The 21567-nt window shown below is 31.0% G+C and overlaps 1 protein-coding gene across 1 annotated transcript in view; it reads right to left on the bottom strand.

Moving 5' to 3' along the window:
* Positions 1-513: 513 nt before the first annotated feature.
* The window catches only part of pb (homeobox proposcipedia), a 280010-nt gene continuing 258956 nt past the window's right edge, over positions 514-21567 (bottom strand). Inside the window, exons 2-3 of the mRNA XM_075375126.1 lie at positions 9592-9734; positions 514-2184 (exon numbers count right to left, since the gene is read on the bottom strand). Coding sequence (XP_075231241.1) covers positions 514-2184; positions 9592-9734 — 1814 coding nt within the window. The remainder of the gene's footprint in view (positions 2185-9591; positions 9735-21567) is intronic.

A 21567-nucleotide genomic window follows, 5' to 3' on the forward strand; every position in this document is an offset into this window, starting at 1 on the left:
TACTAATTTTAATAATACTATAAATTTCTTGTGCTACACGCAAAATATCTGGTGTTATGGTGATAATCTCTAGATCAAATTTTACTAAATATCTCTTATACATTAATAGATATTGCAGTTTGTAAACATTCTTCTATATTTTGCATACTTCAGAGTAGAGTTAAAATATAGAGACGACAGGAATTAGAATTTATCATAATTATTTTGACTTTTATCAGTTTACTCGTATATTCTAGTGTAAGATTTCTTATCGGAGCTAATCGCATTTGTTTATTTAAAAGTACAAATCATAATTTGAAGGGATAAAATTATACTTTACATTTACGCTAGACGCTTAACGGTGCATATTTAATAAGGATATATAATAATAATAATAACTAATTAAAAATAAACATTGTAATTATTATTAAATTATTATTTACAGTATATAATATAATTTCATATTATTTATATATTTTTTATTATATATATTTAATTAATCATTTATTGTATAAATTAAACATCGATCGTACCTCAGCTAAGTTGATAATATTCTGGTGCAAAATCATTAGCAAGGTTCGTTAGAAAATTGAAATCGGATGAGCTGTTACTGTTATCACCAGGGTGATGTGTGGATTGCGTGTGCGGTGGCTCGCTATAAAAATGATGAAAAGAGTTGAAATGATCGCTCGAGGAATCGGTTCTTACGCTACTTGGTGGTGTCATCGCAGCTGCAGAATGATATTGATCTTGCGCAAATTGCTGAGTTAATTGTTGATCTGTTGTCGGTACTGAAGTCGATGACGTACCGGTCGGTGTTGTTCCCGGATAATATGCGGCAGATGATGTCGATGAAGTTGATGATGACGATGATGTTGAATTTTGCGTTTGTTGTTGCGTTTTATTAGTCGCTGTTGTCGTGTATTCTATATGCGTTTGCGCTTGTTGTTGTTGTTGTTGTTGTTGGGGTGTCGCCTGATGATGATAATAATAATTACTAGCGGTCGTATCGTGATGTTGTTGATGATGCGTTTGCGATTGAGCTTGTTGTTGTTGCTGTTGCAATTGATGATTGTGCATTTCTGTATACGCCGACATATTTGCCGGATAATTAGTACCGTAGTTTGTACTACCCGGCGACGACAAATACGGTTCGTGGTCTTGATAACCCGCCGATGGATTTTGATACCTATGATATCCAGGACCGTATGACGGTTCGGTTTGATTATAACCGTTATAAATAGAACCGCAATATTGTTGTTGTAATTGTGTTGTCGTGTTTTGATTTTGTGACGCGTAATTTCTTGACGTTGTATGATGCGGGGGTAATCCGGTCGTACGTCCGGGAACCAATCCGATACCGTTTTGACGAGGGGTATGATTTTGGGGACGATACGGTGGCGTATCCGGGGAATGATACGCCATTCTTTGCGGATATACTTCCCTCGTACTGCCGTATAATGTCGGATTCTGCTGTCTTGCCGTAAACGATTGCGTCGATGCCATTCTCGTCGAATAATCCCCGACCGCTCTCGACTGTTGCGGCGGCGACGGATATCCAGTCGGAGCGGTACATCTTACGATTTGTACCAGCGACGATGGTGCCATCATCGGCGGTTGTTGTAGTACCGATGCGGTTATCGACGCCGTTACGGTCGCGACTGCTGTCGCAGCGGTCGGTGAACTTCTAGGACGGGGTTGGGGTGCTTGATAAATGCTTGTCGGTCCGGTAGTTAAATCTGGGGTTGTACAAGGTGTTTTTACCAAAGCCGTTGCTGTTTTTTTAATACTCGAACCGCTACCGGGTGATGCAGAACACATCGAACCGCCTTCGACTTTTACGACGACTTTACCTCCTAGCATACCGGGACCCGGCGATGTGTTTGACCTCGAATCTTCCTCTAATTTTTCCAGGCTCGAACTCGTACTCGTCACACTACTAGCACCACTACTCGCATTGCTATTACTATTGTTATTGTTATTATTGTTCGTCCCTCTACCTAAATGATCACCGAGAACTCCACCGGGTAATTCACAATTTTGACAACTTTTTTTGTTATCTTCGTGTAAAAGTAATCCTTTTTCACTTTTTCCACCTCCTTTACCGCCTGATCCTTGAGATTCTTTATCGTCCCCGTCTTCTGCTTGTTTACTTAACGTTTGTCTTTTATGCTTCATTCTTCTATTTTGGAACCACACCTTCACCTGCATGAAAAATAAGTAGTTTTAAAATATAATAATTTTCTTTTATAATGAAATTTTAATGCTAAAATTTAATAAAAGATTGCAAATTTTAGTAAAAAATTTAATTTATAGTTTAATTTATTTGGCTTAAATGTTTTTTTTCCCATCAATGGGTTTTTAAATTATTTTTACGTCATTTGATGAACATTTTTATCCCTTTCTATTTTTAATATCTTCTTTTTTTTTGTCGCTAGCTTTGCTCTCTGTACAGAAATAACTTACGATTGAAACAAGAAAATTACGTGAAAGTATAATATAGTAATAAGTAATGATAATTATTGACAAAAGTTAATAGTAAAAATACAGTAATTATGCTGCCGTGTTTTTATTTAATTTTTTCAAATACCATATTTAAGAAAGGTAATTTATTATCTAAATTTTCCAGAGAACGTAACTCTCAGTTTCTCTTTTATTCGCTTTGTCTAGTTATCGTATCCTGAAACGTTTTGTTATAATTTCTGATTTCTTTCACTGATTTTTGTTTTCATTACCTATTTAAAATAGTTCATATATAAAACCTTTTCTTTTACATATGTTCAGAGTCGTGGTTATTTTTTCTGTAATAAATTTGTTCCAGTTTAATAAATACTTCCAGTATTAAACTGGTTATTATGTGTTCATATTTTATTTTATTTTTTTCAGATATGTTATAAAATGTGGCAATAAACATTATAAAAAATTTTTTTTATCTGTTCATTTATTTGTAATTTTGTTTTATTGTATGTCCAGTAAAAACCAATTAATTCAGCTTCTATCCATTTAAATCATGTCCTTTTAATTTTGGCTTCTGGATAATCATGACTTTACTTTTTTTTCTTAAGTTAGAAGTATATTTTGAGGTATAAAACGACCGAAATATTATACAAAGAGCAATACGTGAAGCATCAGTAAAAGAAAATAGATGTCATTTTCAAGTTAAACAAATATTTTAAATAAATTTAAACTACGCGTAGAATATACTAATCAATATTATTACAGTTTGCAAAAGAATTGCATATTTTCTATCCTTTTTCTAATAAGTGCAACAAAAGTTTTATGTAAATCTTATATATCCTTCTACACTTTTCGTTCTGATTCTTGAAATATAGACACCAGAGTGTCTTTAGTTTCTTTAATCAATATTTTATTTTTATGAATCGGCTTCATTTCAACTTTCGTTTAAAAAAACATCCTTGATTATTCAGATTATCTATAATCCAGTTCTATTCTTTCGAATTAACAAGTTGTGTTATGTTTGTAGTTCTAATCTGTTAATTCAGTATGTTTACTTTCCATATAATACAAGGTATTTTTCTTTTATCTGTAGATAGGTAATTTATAGATGTATTTCCTCAGCTTTATCTCAAAGAAATCATTAAAATACTGTTTTCATCTGCTTATATAACTGGAAAAATCTTCACTAATTTGTTCCATTTCTGGAGCAGTTAGAATGTTAATATTTGTTATAGTGTTTATAAAGAGTCTTTTTAGGAAAGGTTAGTAAATTTGTCTTTAGTTATAACCTTTTTCAGTTGAATTGAAAAAGGTTTGAAAAAGGGTAACTAAACTGAAAGAGTTGGAAACGTGGAAACCTGGCGCCGATATTTCCCTTAGGTACCGCTAAGAATGGGGGTTTCCCCAGTCACACCTAAAAGGGAGATAAAAGAATTCAAATCCAGCATATAATGTTTTTTAGTTAAGATAAAACACTGAAATTTGTCAGGATTATTTACTTCAAAATATTTAGAATATTTCTTTATTCAAGTTTATGAATTATCCTTAAAATCATTGCTAAGAAAGATTAACGATATTAAAGTTTGATTCCTTTATCTCCATACACCTTTACTAAGTGTTTTGCAACGGATACTTGAAATTCAGAGAAGAGGATATAGTCTACGTTAAATAAAAGCACATCTTTTTTAAATCACATGTTCTTTAAAAGATAAAATTACTGGTAGATTTTGTAGTTTCCATCTATTTTGCGATGATAGAAGTTAGAAACAAGTTGGCTGTAAAATTTACTTCAAAAATATTTGAAAATAGAAGAAAAAGTGAACTTCTTTTTAAAAAATCTAAAACTGTTCAACACGAAACACACGCTACCGTAATTATTTTTAAATCTTGAGTAGAAAGTAAAAAATTCCAGAACAGATATTAACTGGAAATCTTTATGAATAAATATTTATTGATTTCCTTCAGACATATATATAAACGTAAAAAACTGGATATAATATTCCAATTTTTATACCGAAAATGCCGAAACATTTAATTCAGCAATAATGTAATCTTGTCATATCTAATAAAACATGTTTGTTATGTAGATTAAATAGAAGAGTTTTATACTGACCAACTCATAACTAATCCTCATATTACCTGAATAAATAGAAAGTTCAAATTTATTATAGTTATACTCCTACGACGGTAATTAGATAGGATAACCGTAAAATAATATGACACCGTCCTATAAATTTAGTAAGAAAAGATTCTGAAGTATAAAAATTCAATATTTACCCGAATATACAGAATTTATCACAAAGTTCTTCCGAGTCTTTTACAACCTTTTCTACTCGTATAAATAATTGAAAAAGTTCATATAAACATATTTTCTAAAATGTTTCTTGCGACTTACAGCTAGTGAAAAATTTTGCTCGGATTTCAGCTGTCCCGGTGAAATGAGGTCGTATTGAAATTTTTTATTGATAAAATTAATATCGATGCGGTTCAAGGCAGTCCAGGCGTTATTACACGACGTCTTTCAAGGCGGATCGGAGTTTCGAATTCGATTGTTTGTTTAACAAAACAAGTTTTTTCCTTATCATAAATAGCCAGTTCAATATCTACACCCAGGAGACGGTCCCCTTCGCGTGGAGTTCTGTAACTGGTGGAATCCTAATCGACAACACTACAAGTATGTTTTGTTTACAGACGAGGCAAATTTCACTCGAGATGTCGTCAATAGCTTACGCGATAAGCATGCACGGGCAGACGTAAATCCTCATGAAACGGTGGAAGGCAATTTTTAACACCGATTTACTGTCAATGTATGGTACGGCAAAATCAACTGTTTGGACAGTTCATAGTACCTAGCCGCTTAAATTATGAGGTCTGCTTGCAAGAAGAATTGCCATAGCTGTTTGAAGATGTTCCTGTAGCGCTAAGTCCTAAAGTATATTTCCAGCACCATGACGCGCCTCCCCACTCTCTTGTACCGTTTCAAATCACTGAAATTATCATTCCTTGAAAAATGGATCGGTCGTGGAGGTCCAAATTCCTGGCCATCATGATCGCCCGATCTAATACCTTTAGATTTTTGATTTTGGGTTGGATGAATAATATTTTGTACAAAACAAAAATACATTCTCGTGAGGAATTAATTGTCCACATTTAGATGAGGCTGAGCAACTTAAGGACAGCTTTAAAGAACTAAAATGAACAACAAAAGCAGTACAGAAGAATGCCAAGAAATGTGTTGAAAATGGCTGGCTCATTTTTGAACATTTATTATAAACTTGTACGTATAATGAACTTTGGTCTAGTGTACTGTCTAAATCAAATTCGAATTTTTCTAATCTTGCTCTGTTTTATTCAACTTATGTAGCATCATTTTGTACAAAATTAAATTCTTTGCAGGTTTGGTTTAAAAGGTTTGTGTGTTTCTTATCCGTTTAACAATATTATTGTACGTCAGACATAAAAGCAGGGTTTTTTACCCCAATTTATTGGTTTTTACCCAGATTTCTCAAAACCTACAGCAGATACGGTTCTCAGACCCATCGTATTCGATTTTTCACATCAAAAACCATTAGAAATCATTAATTTTGCCCCTTAATTAACGTCCCAAAAATTTCAGTACGACCTCATTTCACCGGATAAATCCGAGCGAAATCTTTCACTAGCAGTAACTCGCAAACGAAGCATTTAGGACGTATGTTTATATGAAATTTTTCCATTTTCACGAGTAGAATAGGTAATGAAATTTCCGGGAGAACTTCGTGATACACTCTGTATATATTTAAATTGATGAACGTTACTTCACCCAATATAAATATATACCAAGCAATTTATTTCTGTACAGCTCCAAAAAGAATGTGGTAAGCACTGTCCAGTTAAGCGATTTATTCATGAACAAATTCCCAGGTTGGTGTTGAAAAAAAATTGCAATGTGCAATTCTTTCACGTACACAAATTTGAATATATTCTTCACTTGGTAAATTAATGAAAGTTTTCTCTTTTTATGTGAATTTATTCAATCATTTTGGTTAATTTAATATCATTGTTATTTTATTTTTGCTATAATTGAGAATTCATACTTTTCTTGTTTACTTTTTATCATGAGTTCATATATTTGAGTTTATATATAAAACATTCATATAAATATATATATATTTTACTTTATTAGTTTTGTTTTATGTTCAGTAAAAAGTTTGTATTAAAGACTGAAACAATAAATTATAAACAATGGCTTATGATACAAAGTGACAGCTTGTGTATTTCTAAGCTTAATTACATAGGTTTGATCAGTTAAAATAAATTGTCAATTGTTTACAATGATAAATGTCGTTATTATTGTTTTACTAGCGCATTGTAAGAGAAAAAAGCTAATTAAGAAGAATGGGTGATTTGTCGCAAATAGGGTAACCAAGAAGGGGAATGGAAAAAAGCAAAGATGATACAATTGTGAATTAAAATTAAACCTTGTGAATATAATAATAACAATAATAATAATGACAGTATTAAAATGTAGCCTAAATAACATTAATTTTGTCATAAGAATTGTTTCCTTTTTTGACTTTGTTATGGATTGTGTGTATTACAAAAAATAGATTATCTTTTTCTTTATAATTAAAAAAAATGACCGAAGAATTATATAATCCTCGTTAAATGTTATTTATTGTAAAATAATTTATTTATAAAATTATAATTTTATTGAATGCTCGTATATTGAAAATTACTAACGATCTAGTTTGCTGTCTTTTACCATCAAATCACATTCCCGTCGTAACAATTTATCAACTTAATTTAGATCTCTCTTAGTTCTAATTTCTACATGTGTTATGCGGTCACACGTCGTAAAATTTAATTTGCTCAGAAATATTTGCCGAATCCTGGACAATGATAAGGAAGTTTTAGACCGGGTGTTGTTATTTCTACGAAGTATTAATATTCTGCATAAAATGTAATATTGTTTTTGTTACGTGAAACCATCATTTTTGTTTATTCATCTTTATATTTTGTTTTGGTGTTGGAACATTTTTTTAGTATAATTTTTTGCTAAATTGTTATAGTTTTTATGTTAGTTCTTTAATTTTTTTTGTTATCCTAGAAGAGGCCCTTTACACTTCTGACTTTGTTAAATTCTATTTATGTTTATTTAAATTTTTATTTTTGCGACTTATTGTTAAGATTCCGACTGTGATATAAGTTCTAAGTAAGTTTTAGCGATATTTTATCTCTGTTATCAGTTGTAAGTTTTAGTTTTTTCTGTTTTTAATTTTTTTTTCCGAGCAATGATAATGCGAAAGCGTTTTTCGCTCTCCAAAAGAAAAAAAAGGTCTAATTTTTATTCCAGAAAAGATTACATTTAGAATTTATATTACATTTTTTAGCTGGAAAATTCGTATTTTAATTACCTAAACGTAGGTAGCGTGTTAAGGTTTTTTGTTTTCGTAAAAAATAGTCTTACTTTGTCATTTAATAGACATCTAAAAACAGATTTAAATTACGCTATTGATGTTTACTTTTGATTAAGTAGATTAAAATTAAGATTACGAATATTAATTTCTTAGCATCTCATCGCTTTGGTTTAGATTTAATTTCATAAGTCTTGTGTAGTTATTTATAATTTGCATTATATAGAATAAGAGCAATTCTACAGCAAATAATAAAAAAGTAAATAAATATATATGTCTTTATATATAAAATCTGGGACATCAAAAACTCATTTAGAAATAATTTATCATTAAAAAGTATTCCTGCAGAACTGAGAAATCAGTTATAACAATTATTGAAACTAAGTAATGTGGTTGAAACAGTAACCAGCAGGCAACGTGATTTGTGTTTCTGTTTATTATTATTTATTATTTATATATATCTTGTTTATTATGTTTAATAATGTTCAAAGATCGTCGTAAATAAATGAAAAATAGAAAATATCCTTAAAAAAAAGTAGGATAATACCAGAAAAAATATTAGGCCCTAGGGGTAAAGGTAATAAAAAATATACTAAGTTCAAATGAAGACAGATATATAAAAAATTTGATAAAAATTACAAACTTTATACAAAAAGTAGATTATGCTTCTTTGAACATTTAAAAACAATAAATGAACGCAGACTAACCAAGAAAATTTTTAATTAGTTCCTAAAACTTAGGAGTAAATTTAAAGATAGAAAAAATGTGTAATAAAGACATTATTAGAAGAACTAATACAAAATGTATGAAAGAAAAAATAGGCAAACCTAATACAGAAGAAAAAAACGAGCTCAAAGTTAGACTGAAAACAGTATTAGTAAAACATGAAAGCCAAAAAAGAAAAGCAAAGTGACGTCTGGGTCCATAAACGATCCAGACGGATAAAGATATTCAAGGAAAATATTTCCAGAAATATATTGAAATTTAACTTTAAAAATCAGTTACAAAAGACAGAATAACTAAAATCTGTTATTTAATTGTAAATAATTCTAACTTACATTAGAATTTTAACATTTAAATCAAAATTTAAAGAGCTTTGCTTTACGTACTGTATGTAACGATTACATATTACGTACATCTAAAATTCAAGAAGATATGTTATAGGTATTTTTTCACCCACAATTGTCTCAAGTTCTTATTTATTTGGAAATTTGCATACCTTTTTATGTCATAGCTTATCAATTACGTATATACTACTTATTAATTTTTCAATAAAAGTATTAAAAATTGAAAGCTGCGTCAAGTCTATGATAAAATATGATCCTTGATTTACTTAAACGAAGTCCTTTACAACTTTCACTTTTATCCCAACTTTTCGTTTAAATGCACATCAATCGGTTCACTTATTTTTTTCAATTCGTGTAGGCAACAGAATTTATTATACTGCAGAACATATAAATTAAGTTCCATCAATTAAAGTTTATTCATAATATAAATTAATTAATTAATATTGTATAATTAATTATTAATTATATTAATCAATAAAGAAAAAAACAAATTAACACTAAAACAAAAAATTACTTTATGTTTTCTTTTTTGAGTGAATTTTTTGTTTATTTATATCTAATTATCTTAATATTCTAATTAAAATCTCACGAAATGTAAATAAAATATATATATATATATATATTTTTTTTTTTTACACGTAAAAAACTTAAAAATTAAAACAAAAAAAATTATATGATTACTTGTATCGTACCTGTCTTTCAGTTAGGTCCAGAGAAGCAGCAATTTCTATCCTTCTAGGCCTACATAAATATTTGTTAAAATGAAATTCTTTTTCCAGTTCAAGTAGTTGCGTATTTGTATATGCTGTTCTAAGCCTTCTTGGTAGACCATTCTCTGGAACAGAACGGTAAATAAATAAATACATAAATAACGGTAAGGTACTGTATTGTGAAAATTTTAATGGAAATTAATAAAATATGTTGGGTTTTTATGTTAGTATAAAACTTAGTCATTTAATTTGTGAGACAATTTTATGACTAAAAAACATTATCTAATTGAGCCAAAAATCAGAATGGTTTTCTTTACGAATAATTGTAGTTATTAAAAAAAAATTATCGTAGATTTAAAAAAGTGAAGATTTCACTCTCTTGGTTTGCTTGGCATTTCTCCCGCTACTACCCCACCCCATTCGGTCACTCTGAAGCATAAGACCGAATGTCTGTGCCACAAATGGCTACTGAGCCTCGAACAGTCTAGCGACCAGTATCCTAACATAGCTCCTAGAACTTACCTACCAGCGTGAGCGGACTAAGGTAGTGTCATACACCATCGGCTTGCGTGTTCCAACCGCTCACTTGTCATATATTTACTAAAATGGGTAGACGCATCCCGTCAATTACTAAAAATATATATGACATCCATAACAAAATTTATTTTGTCTAGGCAGGGGTTCGCTGCCACGCCTTAGTCGCTGAATGCTGCTATCAAGTACCTTTCCACCATTTTATAGCGCTTGGAGCCATAATAATTGACTGGTGGTCAGCCATACTCAAGGTTAGCTTCCCACGGCAATGCGGTAAGAGTCTTTCCCTTACAAAAACTACAGATGCCGGTTGAACAAAGCAACCGCATCTAGGAACTCGCACACGGTCCGACAATGCGGCTCTCGCCACATTGACTTGCCGCTTGTGAGTGGCCAATTTTCCCCTTGTCCTCTAAGTTCCAGGGTGACCCTAGCCATCCCAAGAGCAGGACAGTCAAACATCAGGTGTTCATTTGACTGGGCCTCCCCGCAGACGCACAGCTCATCAGCTGCCATGCGGAACCGAATCAGATATTGGTTCAAGTTAGCGTGGTTGGTGAACACCCGGGTACCCGTTGCCCTTAAAAAGAGCTCGAGCCATATCATCCCTCCAAATTCTGTATAAATTTATACAAGGATCTTTCCCTAGTCGTGGTGTCCCATTCCAGCTGCCATACTTCCATCACGAGGCTCTGCAGCCTCTTCCGAAATCGGGAGATCGGCTACTGTCACTCTCAGGATCATAAATCGTCTAATCTATAAAGTTTAGAACTGTATAGTACAGTATATTTGGCTATGTGAAAACTAATCAGGATTTCATTCTGCGTTTCTGATATATACCTGACAGGGTTATTGTGCCGACTGGTGTGCTATTTTTGATTGTGACATATCTCGTATTAAATCGTTTATTTTGGAATGTAGAATAACTTAAAGATCCTGGTTTTAATAATATTAAAATTTAAGATTTTAACTTTTAACAATTCGAAAAAAGCATTTAGATATTTTGTCTACATTACCCAGATTTACTGTCAGGTGCAGTTTCACTACAAATATTTCAATTTACATATGTTAAAGGTATTTTGCAATTATCCTGAACTTTGTAGCGTTTTTCAAAGCAAATAAATTATATAGCTAAAATTAGTTGTTTAATTTCTTGAATATTTTACAATCTATTTAGCAAGAAATCTTTTCTTATTACCTTTTTTTATACTATCATGAACCGTTTTATTTCAAACCCTTTTTTAATTGCAATTAATCAAGGGATTTTCTAAGAAAATCCTTTTTTTTCAGCCGCTCGGAAAGCAACAGTCCTCGATGAAAATGACAGAGCTATGAAAATAATAAAAACGAATAATAAATTCTACGTATTGTTTCCATATTTTCACGTTTCACCTTATAATTATTTCCGATGTCTAATTATGTCTTAACTTGGGTATTGATATCGAAGTTTATATAATGAAAATTAGGCGTAAAGTGATCTCTTTAGTTTTCAACATTTTATATCATTGATTTAAGAAAAATAGGAAAAATTATTTTGTATAGTTTTTTAACGGTTTACTTCCCCAACTAACCTTTCATTTTGAAGAATAAAAAGTCAACAGACCGACATTTAGATATAGGATTAAATTGTTAATGTCTTTCAAATCTTTCTGCCATGTAGCCTAAGCTGTTATTTTTATTGCGTCGGAATTAACGAAATATACTCGCCTGGGTTATGTTATATAATATAAACTTTATATTACAACTAACGAATAAAAAATGCAGATAACTGCTTACTTTAGCTTATATGGACATCAGATATAAAAAAAAGGTCTTTGTTGAGGTGTAAGAAAACAAAAAATGCTAAACTTGCAAATTAAATACTTGGTTTTTAATGATGTATTATTTTTTATCCAGTAATATATTTTTTCATATTCTTTCAACATTCAAACATTTTTATTTTAAACAAGTTGTTTTATTTTTGCTGAGGGCAGCTTTTAAATAAAATAAAATGTTAATATCTGGTAGTTTTAATTTTGAATTTTTTGTAACTTATTATCAAGTATCTGTTTAAGTTTGTCAGATAAAGGATTATATATATATATTTTTTTTAATTTAGAACATAACAGTACAGATGGTGGTCGAGAGATAAGACCGAATATAACAGTTTAACTTCTAGTCTTGAGTTTTTTTTAATTTCCTCATAAAAAAGGAAAACACTTTACTACAATCATAATGCAGTGCTTAATTCTTCGCTTCGTTTCTTTCATATATCTATTTTTATTATTCATTAAAATATGTTGATAAATAAATTTAAAATCTTCTCTTTACACTTAAAATAAATTAGGTTTTCATGATTATTAATTATACTGTTATTCGAGTAATATACAGTGAATTTCTTAGTCGACTCAAAGTTTTAATTTTATCAACAAAAAGAAAATATATTCATTAAATCATTATTAATATTTTGTAATTAATTTTTTTTTTGGAAAGCATTTCGTAATAATTTCATTGAAAAGCTCTCATTTCAATTTTGAAGAACAAAAAAAAAACTTGTTTAAGCTAGCAAGACAGTGAAATGAAGGGCTTCTTATGATAGAACAATACCATTTATCATGACTTGCTCTGCATATCAACGCGCGGTGACTGCAGGAAAAAAGAAATGAAGAATAAAGAATGAATAGATGGAGTAGGATGAGGTAATAGAAAAGAAAAAAAGGGAAAAGTATAAAGTAAAAGGGAAAAGAATACTACAAGAATGAGAAAAAAATCTCAGGACTCCATTTGTCAAACGGTGCCAAAACTGAAGGGTAAGAGTTAAGTTAAAGGGCGGAGGTGGTACAGGGGTTTGGAACCATTTTTAACATTACTACTTTTAGAGAAAAGAAAAAGCCGGGTATATTGAAAAACAACAGACGGATGGTAGAAGTCACTGAAATTTACTATCAGATTTCATCACGATTTGAGTTTTTGAGATAAATAAAGAAAAAAACGAAGAATATAAAGAAATGAAAATCGAATAGATATCGCCTTGATAGCGTGTAGCCATGACTCGATATTATACATCACCTGGGGGTCCTTTACCCCCCCTCCAGTCGAACTACCCAAGAAAAGCCGTCTACTCTCTCGCTCGCTCTGTTGGTTGCGACAGTTGGTGCTGTTATGATACTTTGTCATATGAGTATCTCGGATGACAGATGAAATCATATTTTGACAGTCTTATTCGATGGTTAGGTAGGAGGGGTGAATTTCCCCCTACTCTTCCCCTTTCCCTATCCTCTTAAACTTATCCAATAAGTTCCCCCCTCCCCGCCAACTTTACGGGATGTGCTACCAACAAACATATTGCTTCAACCAGACGCTTCCTTTCCAACAACCTTCAACATTACTTCACTTCCATAGTCATTCGTTACACCTCGACTTATAACATGTCACACACACACACGCACACACACACACACACACACACACACACACACACACACACACACACACACACACACACACACACACACACACACACACACACACACACACACACACACACACACACACACACACACACACATATATATATATATATATATATATATATATATATATATATAGTGTTATAACATATTGTAATCATTTTGTCGTAATAATCTTTTGTTACAGATTTGCAACATTCAATGAAGAAATATACATTTATGTATTTAGCAGAAAATATGCAAAAAAATTCGGTATGTCTTCATATGTGTTTTCTTTTAGTTAATAAATTCTTTTCACCTTTTAAAAATTTACCTAAGAAATAAATTAATATAGATAAGAATTGAAAGTAATTAATATTTTAATTCGTAAAAATTAGGCAACTAAATCTGTTTAAATCAAATAAAAATATATTAGTTTAAATAGATAGTCGTAGATTTAAATTCTTTTTTTTCTGTGGATGAATAATTGAAGAGGTTATTAGAAATAGAAGGTCCGTTCACAAGTAAACTGAAATATAATTATATCGAATATTTGCAGACGAAAAAGACACCAGGATTAAACATATCTTAAAATATTTATCAAAAAGATTTACAAAAAAATAAATAAATAAAAAATATGATTACAAAAAAAAAAGATTAAAAGTACGTTTAATAAAAATATATATAAATAGCACCAACAAATCTCTCAACAAGACTTTTCAAGTTTTCAAGATAAATAGAAAGCTGAAATTTTATTCAGTAAACTTTTACAAATATTTTTAAAAATAGAACATTTTTAATAATAGCCTTTAAAGAGTTTACTTAAAAAAATGATTGAATGGTGTGATCTATCTGAATTCATAAATGGATGTTTTTCATACGTAATAATTTATTGCTAAAGAAGGGTCTTTTTCTTTATTCTTTCCAAACGCCAAAAAGGGGTGTAGAACTATTTTTTTTTTAAACCACTATGTTTGCTTTCAGTTTAGATAAATGCATAAAAATCAGGAATATTTATTCCATTAAGATCTTTAGTAATACAGATATTAAATTTATGAATTTCTCGTATAATTACCCCGTAATATAATTAAATGGAACTAAATTTGTATTATTTAATATTTTTAATCTTATGAACCATAACTGAAACATTGTTTGAAAATACCACTTTTATTTTCCTCTTAAACCATTCTTAAATAGAAAACATATTCAGGGAAGATTTCATATTTCTTGCGTACTTTGTGATCCGATTGTTATGGAAACTTGAATTCAGTTTTCAGAGTAACTAAACAAAAATCTGAAAAAATGTCGTGGCATCCTTTTAACTATTATAAATGTTCAAAAAAGGATAATCATAGATTCCAGAATTCTTTTGGATATTTATAACAGTGTGAATAGGAATAAAATTATGTCTTAGATGCTAAAAGCGAAATCGTATACGAATCTATTCCGTCTTTAAACCGTTTATAAAACGACGAAGCTGAATAAAGAGAATGTATTTTCTATTTATAATTGGAAGTGCTGATCAGATTTAAAATTTATTTGATTTAATAGTCTTCGTATTGGTGTTTCTTTAGTTCCAAAGAGTAGACTTGTACACCAGACGTCGATTTAAACCCCGTTTTCTGTTTAATAATGTGTATATACATGTTTGCTTTGGTCGCAAGATACACCATATAGCCGTAAAATATTAAACATTCTATGTATTAATATAAATTCGCTCAATCACTACAATTTGAAAAAAATAACGTCCAATATTGAAGCCATATTTGCCGAGCAAATCTTTAACAAAAAACAAATTTTGTAATACCAAAAAATAAAAATCCTAAATTAGTTACAATTTTTATAGATTTTAAAAAAGCCTATGACTTCATCCACAGGGAATTTCTACTTAAAATCCTTGAAGATTTAAAATAGATCCAAAAACAATAAACATTAACAAACACAAAATCAAAAGTAAAATCTTAGGGGAACTTTCAGAACCGTTCGAAATTAAAACTGGAGTAAGGCAAGGAGATCGACCGTCTCCGATCTTTTTTAATTGTGCCTTTGAAAATGTTATAAGAGAATGGGAGAAAAACTTAAAAAGCTAAATGTACACGAAAACATAAAAATGGGCACCGAAACTAAATTCATAAATACAAACATTCTGGCCCTCGCAGACGATTTTGCAATTTTTGCAAGAGATATAAAAGAGGCTAAAATCAAAATTCAAAAACTAAGCGAATGTGCAGGCAAAATTGATGTTCAAATTTCTTATAAAAAAATTAACTGGTTTTCCAATCATAAAGAGAACAGAACTCAAAACCTTAAAATTTCCGACAACAAAGAAATAGGTAGAATTCAAAAATTTAAATATTTGGGATAAATCATAACGGCGAAAAATTAAAAAAAAAATGGGATGACGAAAAACTGGTACGAATAATGGAAACGGCCTGTCATCTCAAGAAGAATATTTACAAAAAAAATTATTGTTATGTAACTCCAAATTGTGGCGCTATAAAACTGTAATCCTACCAAAAGCACTGTATGGAGCTGAATGTCTACATTCTTTTCAGAACAAGAAATAAGAAAAGTAGAAAAAAGAATTTTAAGAAACATTTACCTACCAAAATATGAAGATGGAATTTAGAAATTGAAAAGTGTAAAAGAAATCTACAAATAATACAAAAAAATAAGCAGGACGAAGCAAGGAATAAGCAAGGAAATTAAGCAGGACGAACAACCAAAGATTGACAAAACAAATGTTTTATTTCTATGTAAACAAACCAATAAGAAATAGAAATATATCTAAAAAATATTAAACATTTCTAAGGGTCTGTGTAAAGACAGATAAATTTAGAAAAGCGATTCGAAAATCTTAGTTTCCGAAGATAGGGTATAAATTTGAATAGAAGGATGGCAGACAGGCAATAACACAGCAAAAGAATGAAAACCTTTTGGGAAAAGAAAAAGAAGTCAAAATTATGCCAACATGATCCGTAGTGGTCTGAACGAAAAGTCTGAACGAAAAGAAACAAATATGAAGCCATTTAAGGTGAAAAATGGTGTTATTTATTTATTTTTTATTATTTCCCAACAGCTGCTAAAAGTATTTTAACAAAATTAAAACTTTAAGCAGTTTTAAACGCAAGTTAAAATTAAATCAAAACTGTTTGAGCCACGTTTTAAAGTAGCGGTCGCAGTAAATATAAAAATATAATATCCGTTTTTTTCTTTTCATCGTATTAACTAATAGGAAATAATCGTTAATCGGGTTTTAAAAAAATAATAAACTTAAATTGCTTCCAGTAAACGTTTTTAAGCTGAATCGAACAATATTTGTTATGAAAAGGTTGTAAGAGAAAGGTTGTTTAAACAAAGAAGAAACAGTGCCGTATAGGTGAAGCGGATGGAAGAGAGGTTTGAATACAGAGAAGAGAAGTGAATTTTAAAGTATAGAGAGTAAAAGAGAGGAGGGAGAAAGATACAAAGAGTGACAGAGAGAGAATATATGAGTGTATGGTGAACTTGTAAGCGTGTTCATTACTCACAAGTTTTGGTGCTTGTAACGCGCGCGTAGATCCTACTTCAAGAGTGTTTCTGAGTGTTTTAGACACTCGATGTGAAACACTAAGAGAGTAAGACAAAGAGAATGTAGAAAGAGACGGTTAGAGGGGGATCGGTGGAGGTGGGACGAGAAAACGACGCCGACATCGACCTCCTGTAGTAATAGTATATAGTTCTGCATACAACAACATTATATTATAAACTCGTGCATAGCTTATTGTGTCTCGAGAAGGGATTTTGATAAATGAATATACAACTAAGTTTTGGTCACGGCTAAATTAAATTGAACAAGCCGACTATATACTCGTATACAACAAATCAGACCGCAGTCAATTTTGGCCCATCATATCGGTCCGACCGACACGAAACCGCCAAACTGACAATCAAAATAACATCGTAAACCGCCACTCCGTGAACATCATCCCGTTTTGACAACGAAAAATGATCTAACAAAATGTAATCTGACCGCTCGATAACACCCATATATACTCTCGCCTCCTCTTTTTACCCTCCCGCTATAAAATAACCGAGAGATCAATAATTCAATTTATTAATCATTTCTGTAGAATTAATTAACGGTAGTCTATTGGATTACAAATTAACTTATTTGATTGTCAGCTGTAAACTGGTAAAAAAAAGAAAAAAAGTAAAATATAATAAATAAAAAAAAGTCGAATAACGTGGGCTTTTCTAATTTTTTTTTTTTTTGTTTTGTTTATGTCTCTAAGTATATTCTTTTTGTTTTATATTAATTTTAAGTTATACAAACTATGTTCAATTTGTTTTTTTCTTATTTTTAATAAAATTAAATCGAAATTGAATATAGTTCTTGAACCGGCGGTGTTTTGTAATAATTACCAGTCCATTGGAATGAATCCAAGAAACTCGTTTGAAGAGGCGTATTTACATGAACAATGTAAATTCATTAATATCTACATTATTTATAATTAAAAATTTTCATTTTGTGTAGCACTTCAGTAGGAATTAAATTATTACACCATTATAATTTATTTTACGTTTTACTGAAAACTAATTCATCATAATTTCAGAACTACGAGTAATTCAAAAGGTTCAATACTGTCGAATTATTCGTATTAGAAATAACATAGAAGGTGAGCAATGAAGTAAGTGTTTTTTGTTGACTTATTACTTAGCCAAAAATAAAGTAGTTTATTACTATTATTAATCACTCGAAATGCTTGTGATATTCAGTCCAATAAATGAAATCGTTGCTCTGTTTATCAATGTTATAAATAAATATAATTTTTCAAAGAAAGCAGATTTAAGTGATACCTCTTAATCTTCATCTGTTTTGTATATGTTTATAAGTTTGAAAAAATAAGATTTGTACGAATTAATATAGTATTCATTTTTCCTGAAATACAGCATTACATATATTGAATCAGTAAAATATTGGAATATATATATATATATATATATTCTTTTTAATAAATATTTATGTAGAGTAAGAATTGTATAGAGCAGTAAAATGAAACAAATTTATTTTACATTCTTGGGCTCGATTTTGTATTCAGTTTATACTGCTGATCGTCCAAGCATGGAAAATATCACTCTTTGTTTATGACACGACGATTATGGCGTTCGACGTTAACCCAACAGTAGCGTCGGAGAAACAGCGTTAGAACTTTTTAGCGAACGGTACATGTTAATCAGTAAAAGTACTTTTCATTAAAAGTCCGAGTCCTGTGACCCTTTGAGATGAGAAGGGCAGTCTGCCTAAATTGAATTCATATCCCTCATTCGGACAACCTTCGTTACCTAGGACTTCATTTGGACCGCCGCCTAATATGGAAGAATCAAGCGAAAGAAAAGAGAACGAAATTTAATAATAACTTTAGGTGTTTGAATTGGTTACTAGGAAGGAGATCCGTGTTGTTGTTAAGTAACACACAGATGTTGTATAAGGTGTTTTTAAAGCCAGTGTTAGCCTACGGGATACAACCTTGGGGTACGGAAAGCAATATCGATATCATCCAAAGGTTGTAGAACAAACTGCTGAGGAACATATCGGAGGCGCCGTGGTTTGGAAAGAACAAGGAGATCCACAATTACCTAGAGATGTCATCTATTCGTGAAGAAATTCACCGGTTAAGTTTAAAGTATATTTCTAAGCTTAACACGCCCGAAAACCATCCGGCTGTTAATTTATTGGTTAACAGTGAGGATGTGAGAGGACTGAAAATGCTGCATGTGTGGGATCTTGAGACTGTTGTGCGGTAAATATTGTACTTTATTTTATCAACAATTTAACTGTTGTGTTGACGATTTATCCTTTTTTCTCTGCTTCGTTAGTTATTGGTTTATGTGTACTTTGATACGGAGTTTGTGTGCATGGTTTTTTATATTTTTTCGTTCAATTTTAAATTGTATTACACTTTATTCAGACTTTTATTGTATTGTCTTGGGTGGGATCGCTGAATATCTCTCTTTCACGTAACGTTCGCTAACAGGGAGCTTAAAATTCTTAAATTTCTTAAAATTCTTTTAAATTTCAAGAATACATGGCTCTTTCATAATAAGACACCAAAATACCTAGGCGTGACACTAGAAAGCTGCGGACAAATTGAAAGCGAGAATTAACATTACACATAAACTCTGTGGAACAACGTGGGTAGCATCGGCTTCCACTTTGCGCACATCGGCTCTGAAACTCGTCTTCTCGGCTGCAGAATATTGTGCGCCGGTGTGGCTTAACAGCCCTTATGTGTGCTCAACTTAATAACACTATGAGATTGATTGCCGGGGTTAACAGGTCTACTCCTGTGAAATGACTCCCAGTATTGAACCACATACCATCCCCAAATCTGCGCCGTATGAACGCTGTTATATGAGAGTACAAGAAGATTATGGACAATCGAAACCTACCGATACATGAGGACATTGAGGATGCCAGTCATGGTCGCCTTCGATCTAGAAACCCACCTATCAAAACAGCAATTGCTGCCACAGAGGAAGGATTCAACCCAACTGACGCTTGGCGTCAAGAATGGACCACAAAGCAGAATAACCAAAATCCATGTATTACTCGAAGGCCGCCGGGTTTTGACTTGCCACGTAAGACATGGTCAACGATAAACAGAATACGAACTCAGCACGGTAGGTACGCCTATTTCCTGTATAAATGGGGTAAAACACCGACTCCCCTTTGCGAGTGTGGTGAAAATCAAACTGTTAAACACATCACAGAAATTTGACCTAGGACAGCTTATAAAGGGACTCCTGAAGATTTCCTGATGGCGACTCCAGAATCAATAGCTTATATTTATTAATTTGTCGGATATTTGTTTGAAATTTTTGAATGTAATTGGTGTTGTGTCTTGGTGCCATACGATGAATAAATAAATCTCTTTCATGTCATTGCTTTGTACGATTTAATTATAGTTTCATTGTTTCGGAAGCTAGTATAACAGTATAACTAGTATAAGAGAAAAAATAAATAAAAAGATTAACATAAAAAAGAAGACAAAACCATATGAATGTCAACAACTAGATTGGATTCTCTGAACGGTGCTATGTCATCGGGTCTTAAAAAATATTTTCCTTTTTTAAAGGTTAAAAAAATCTTTAATTTTACCTTTTTTTTGTAAATTGTCATGTTTTTATCAAGTTTTATCAAAGGAATCGGACGAAAATTATATTTATTTTAGATAAAGATTCAATATTTTTAAAATATTAGTTTATTTTTAACTCTATAACATCTCAAATTATGTTTTACTTGCATCATATATACGAATCATATTATAATAAAAATACTTGAGATACCGAGAGTCAGATTTTTTCTTAATTATATATTATCATACAGTCTCTTTTTATCGATTACTCCACCTTAGTGCCGGACCTGCTTTAATAAGAGCACAGCCTCAGGGAAGAATTGCACGGATGATCTTGACCGACATCATGGATACTGGATGCCGCACCCGTTCCAGACATGCAGTTATCACTAGTAAACTAAATGTAGGTGTCACTTGTATGACTCGCAGCAGCCTTTTAATTTCGTTGAAGTATTAATATTAGTACTTATATTTGCATATTTAATTTATACAGAAGTTTTGTTATATCGAGAACGATAAATGTTAGGATTTGTTCCCCTTGGAATCTTCTAGTATTGTAAAAGCAGAAAGGATATCCGTTCATAATAAACCGTCAAAAAATTTCATTAGAAAAATCAAATTAAAATAAAATATTAAAATAAAACCACGATATAATTGTAAAAAAAAAAAAAAAATTATAAATAATAATTTTATGGGAAATTGAATTCTTTCTTTATTAATTTAAACGTTTAAAAATTGTACATTACCTAAAAAGCTTATAAAAAGAATATCTCTACTTTGTTATCAGAGGTTTTATATATATAAACCAAACATAATGTACGATAATTTCGTAATATTTCAGCTAGTTCACTTTTAACCGTTTTACTGAAATAAAAATA

Source organism: Lycorma delicatula, chromosome 9 (genome assembly GCF_047948215.1).
Source record: "Lycorma delicatula isolate Av1 chromosome 9, ASM4794821v1, whole genome shotgun sequence".
NCBI classification, from domain to species: domain Eukaryota; kingdom Metazoa; phylum Arthropoda; class Insecta; order Hemiptera; family Fulgoridae; genus Lycorma; species Lycorma delicatula.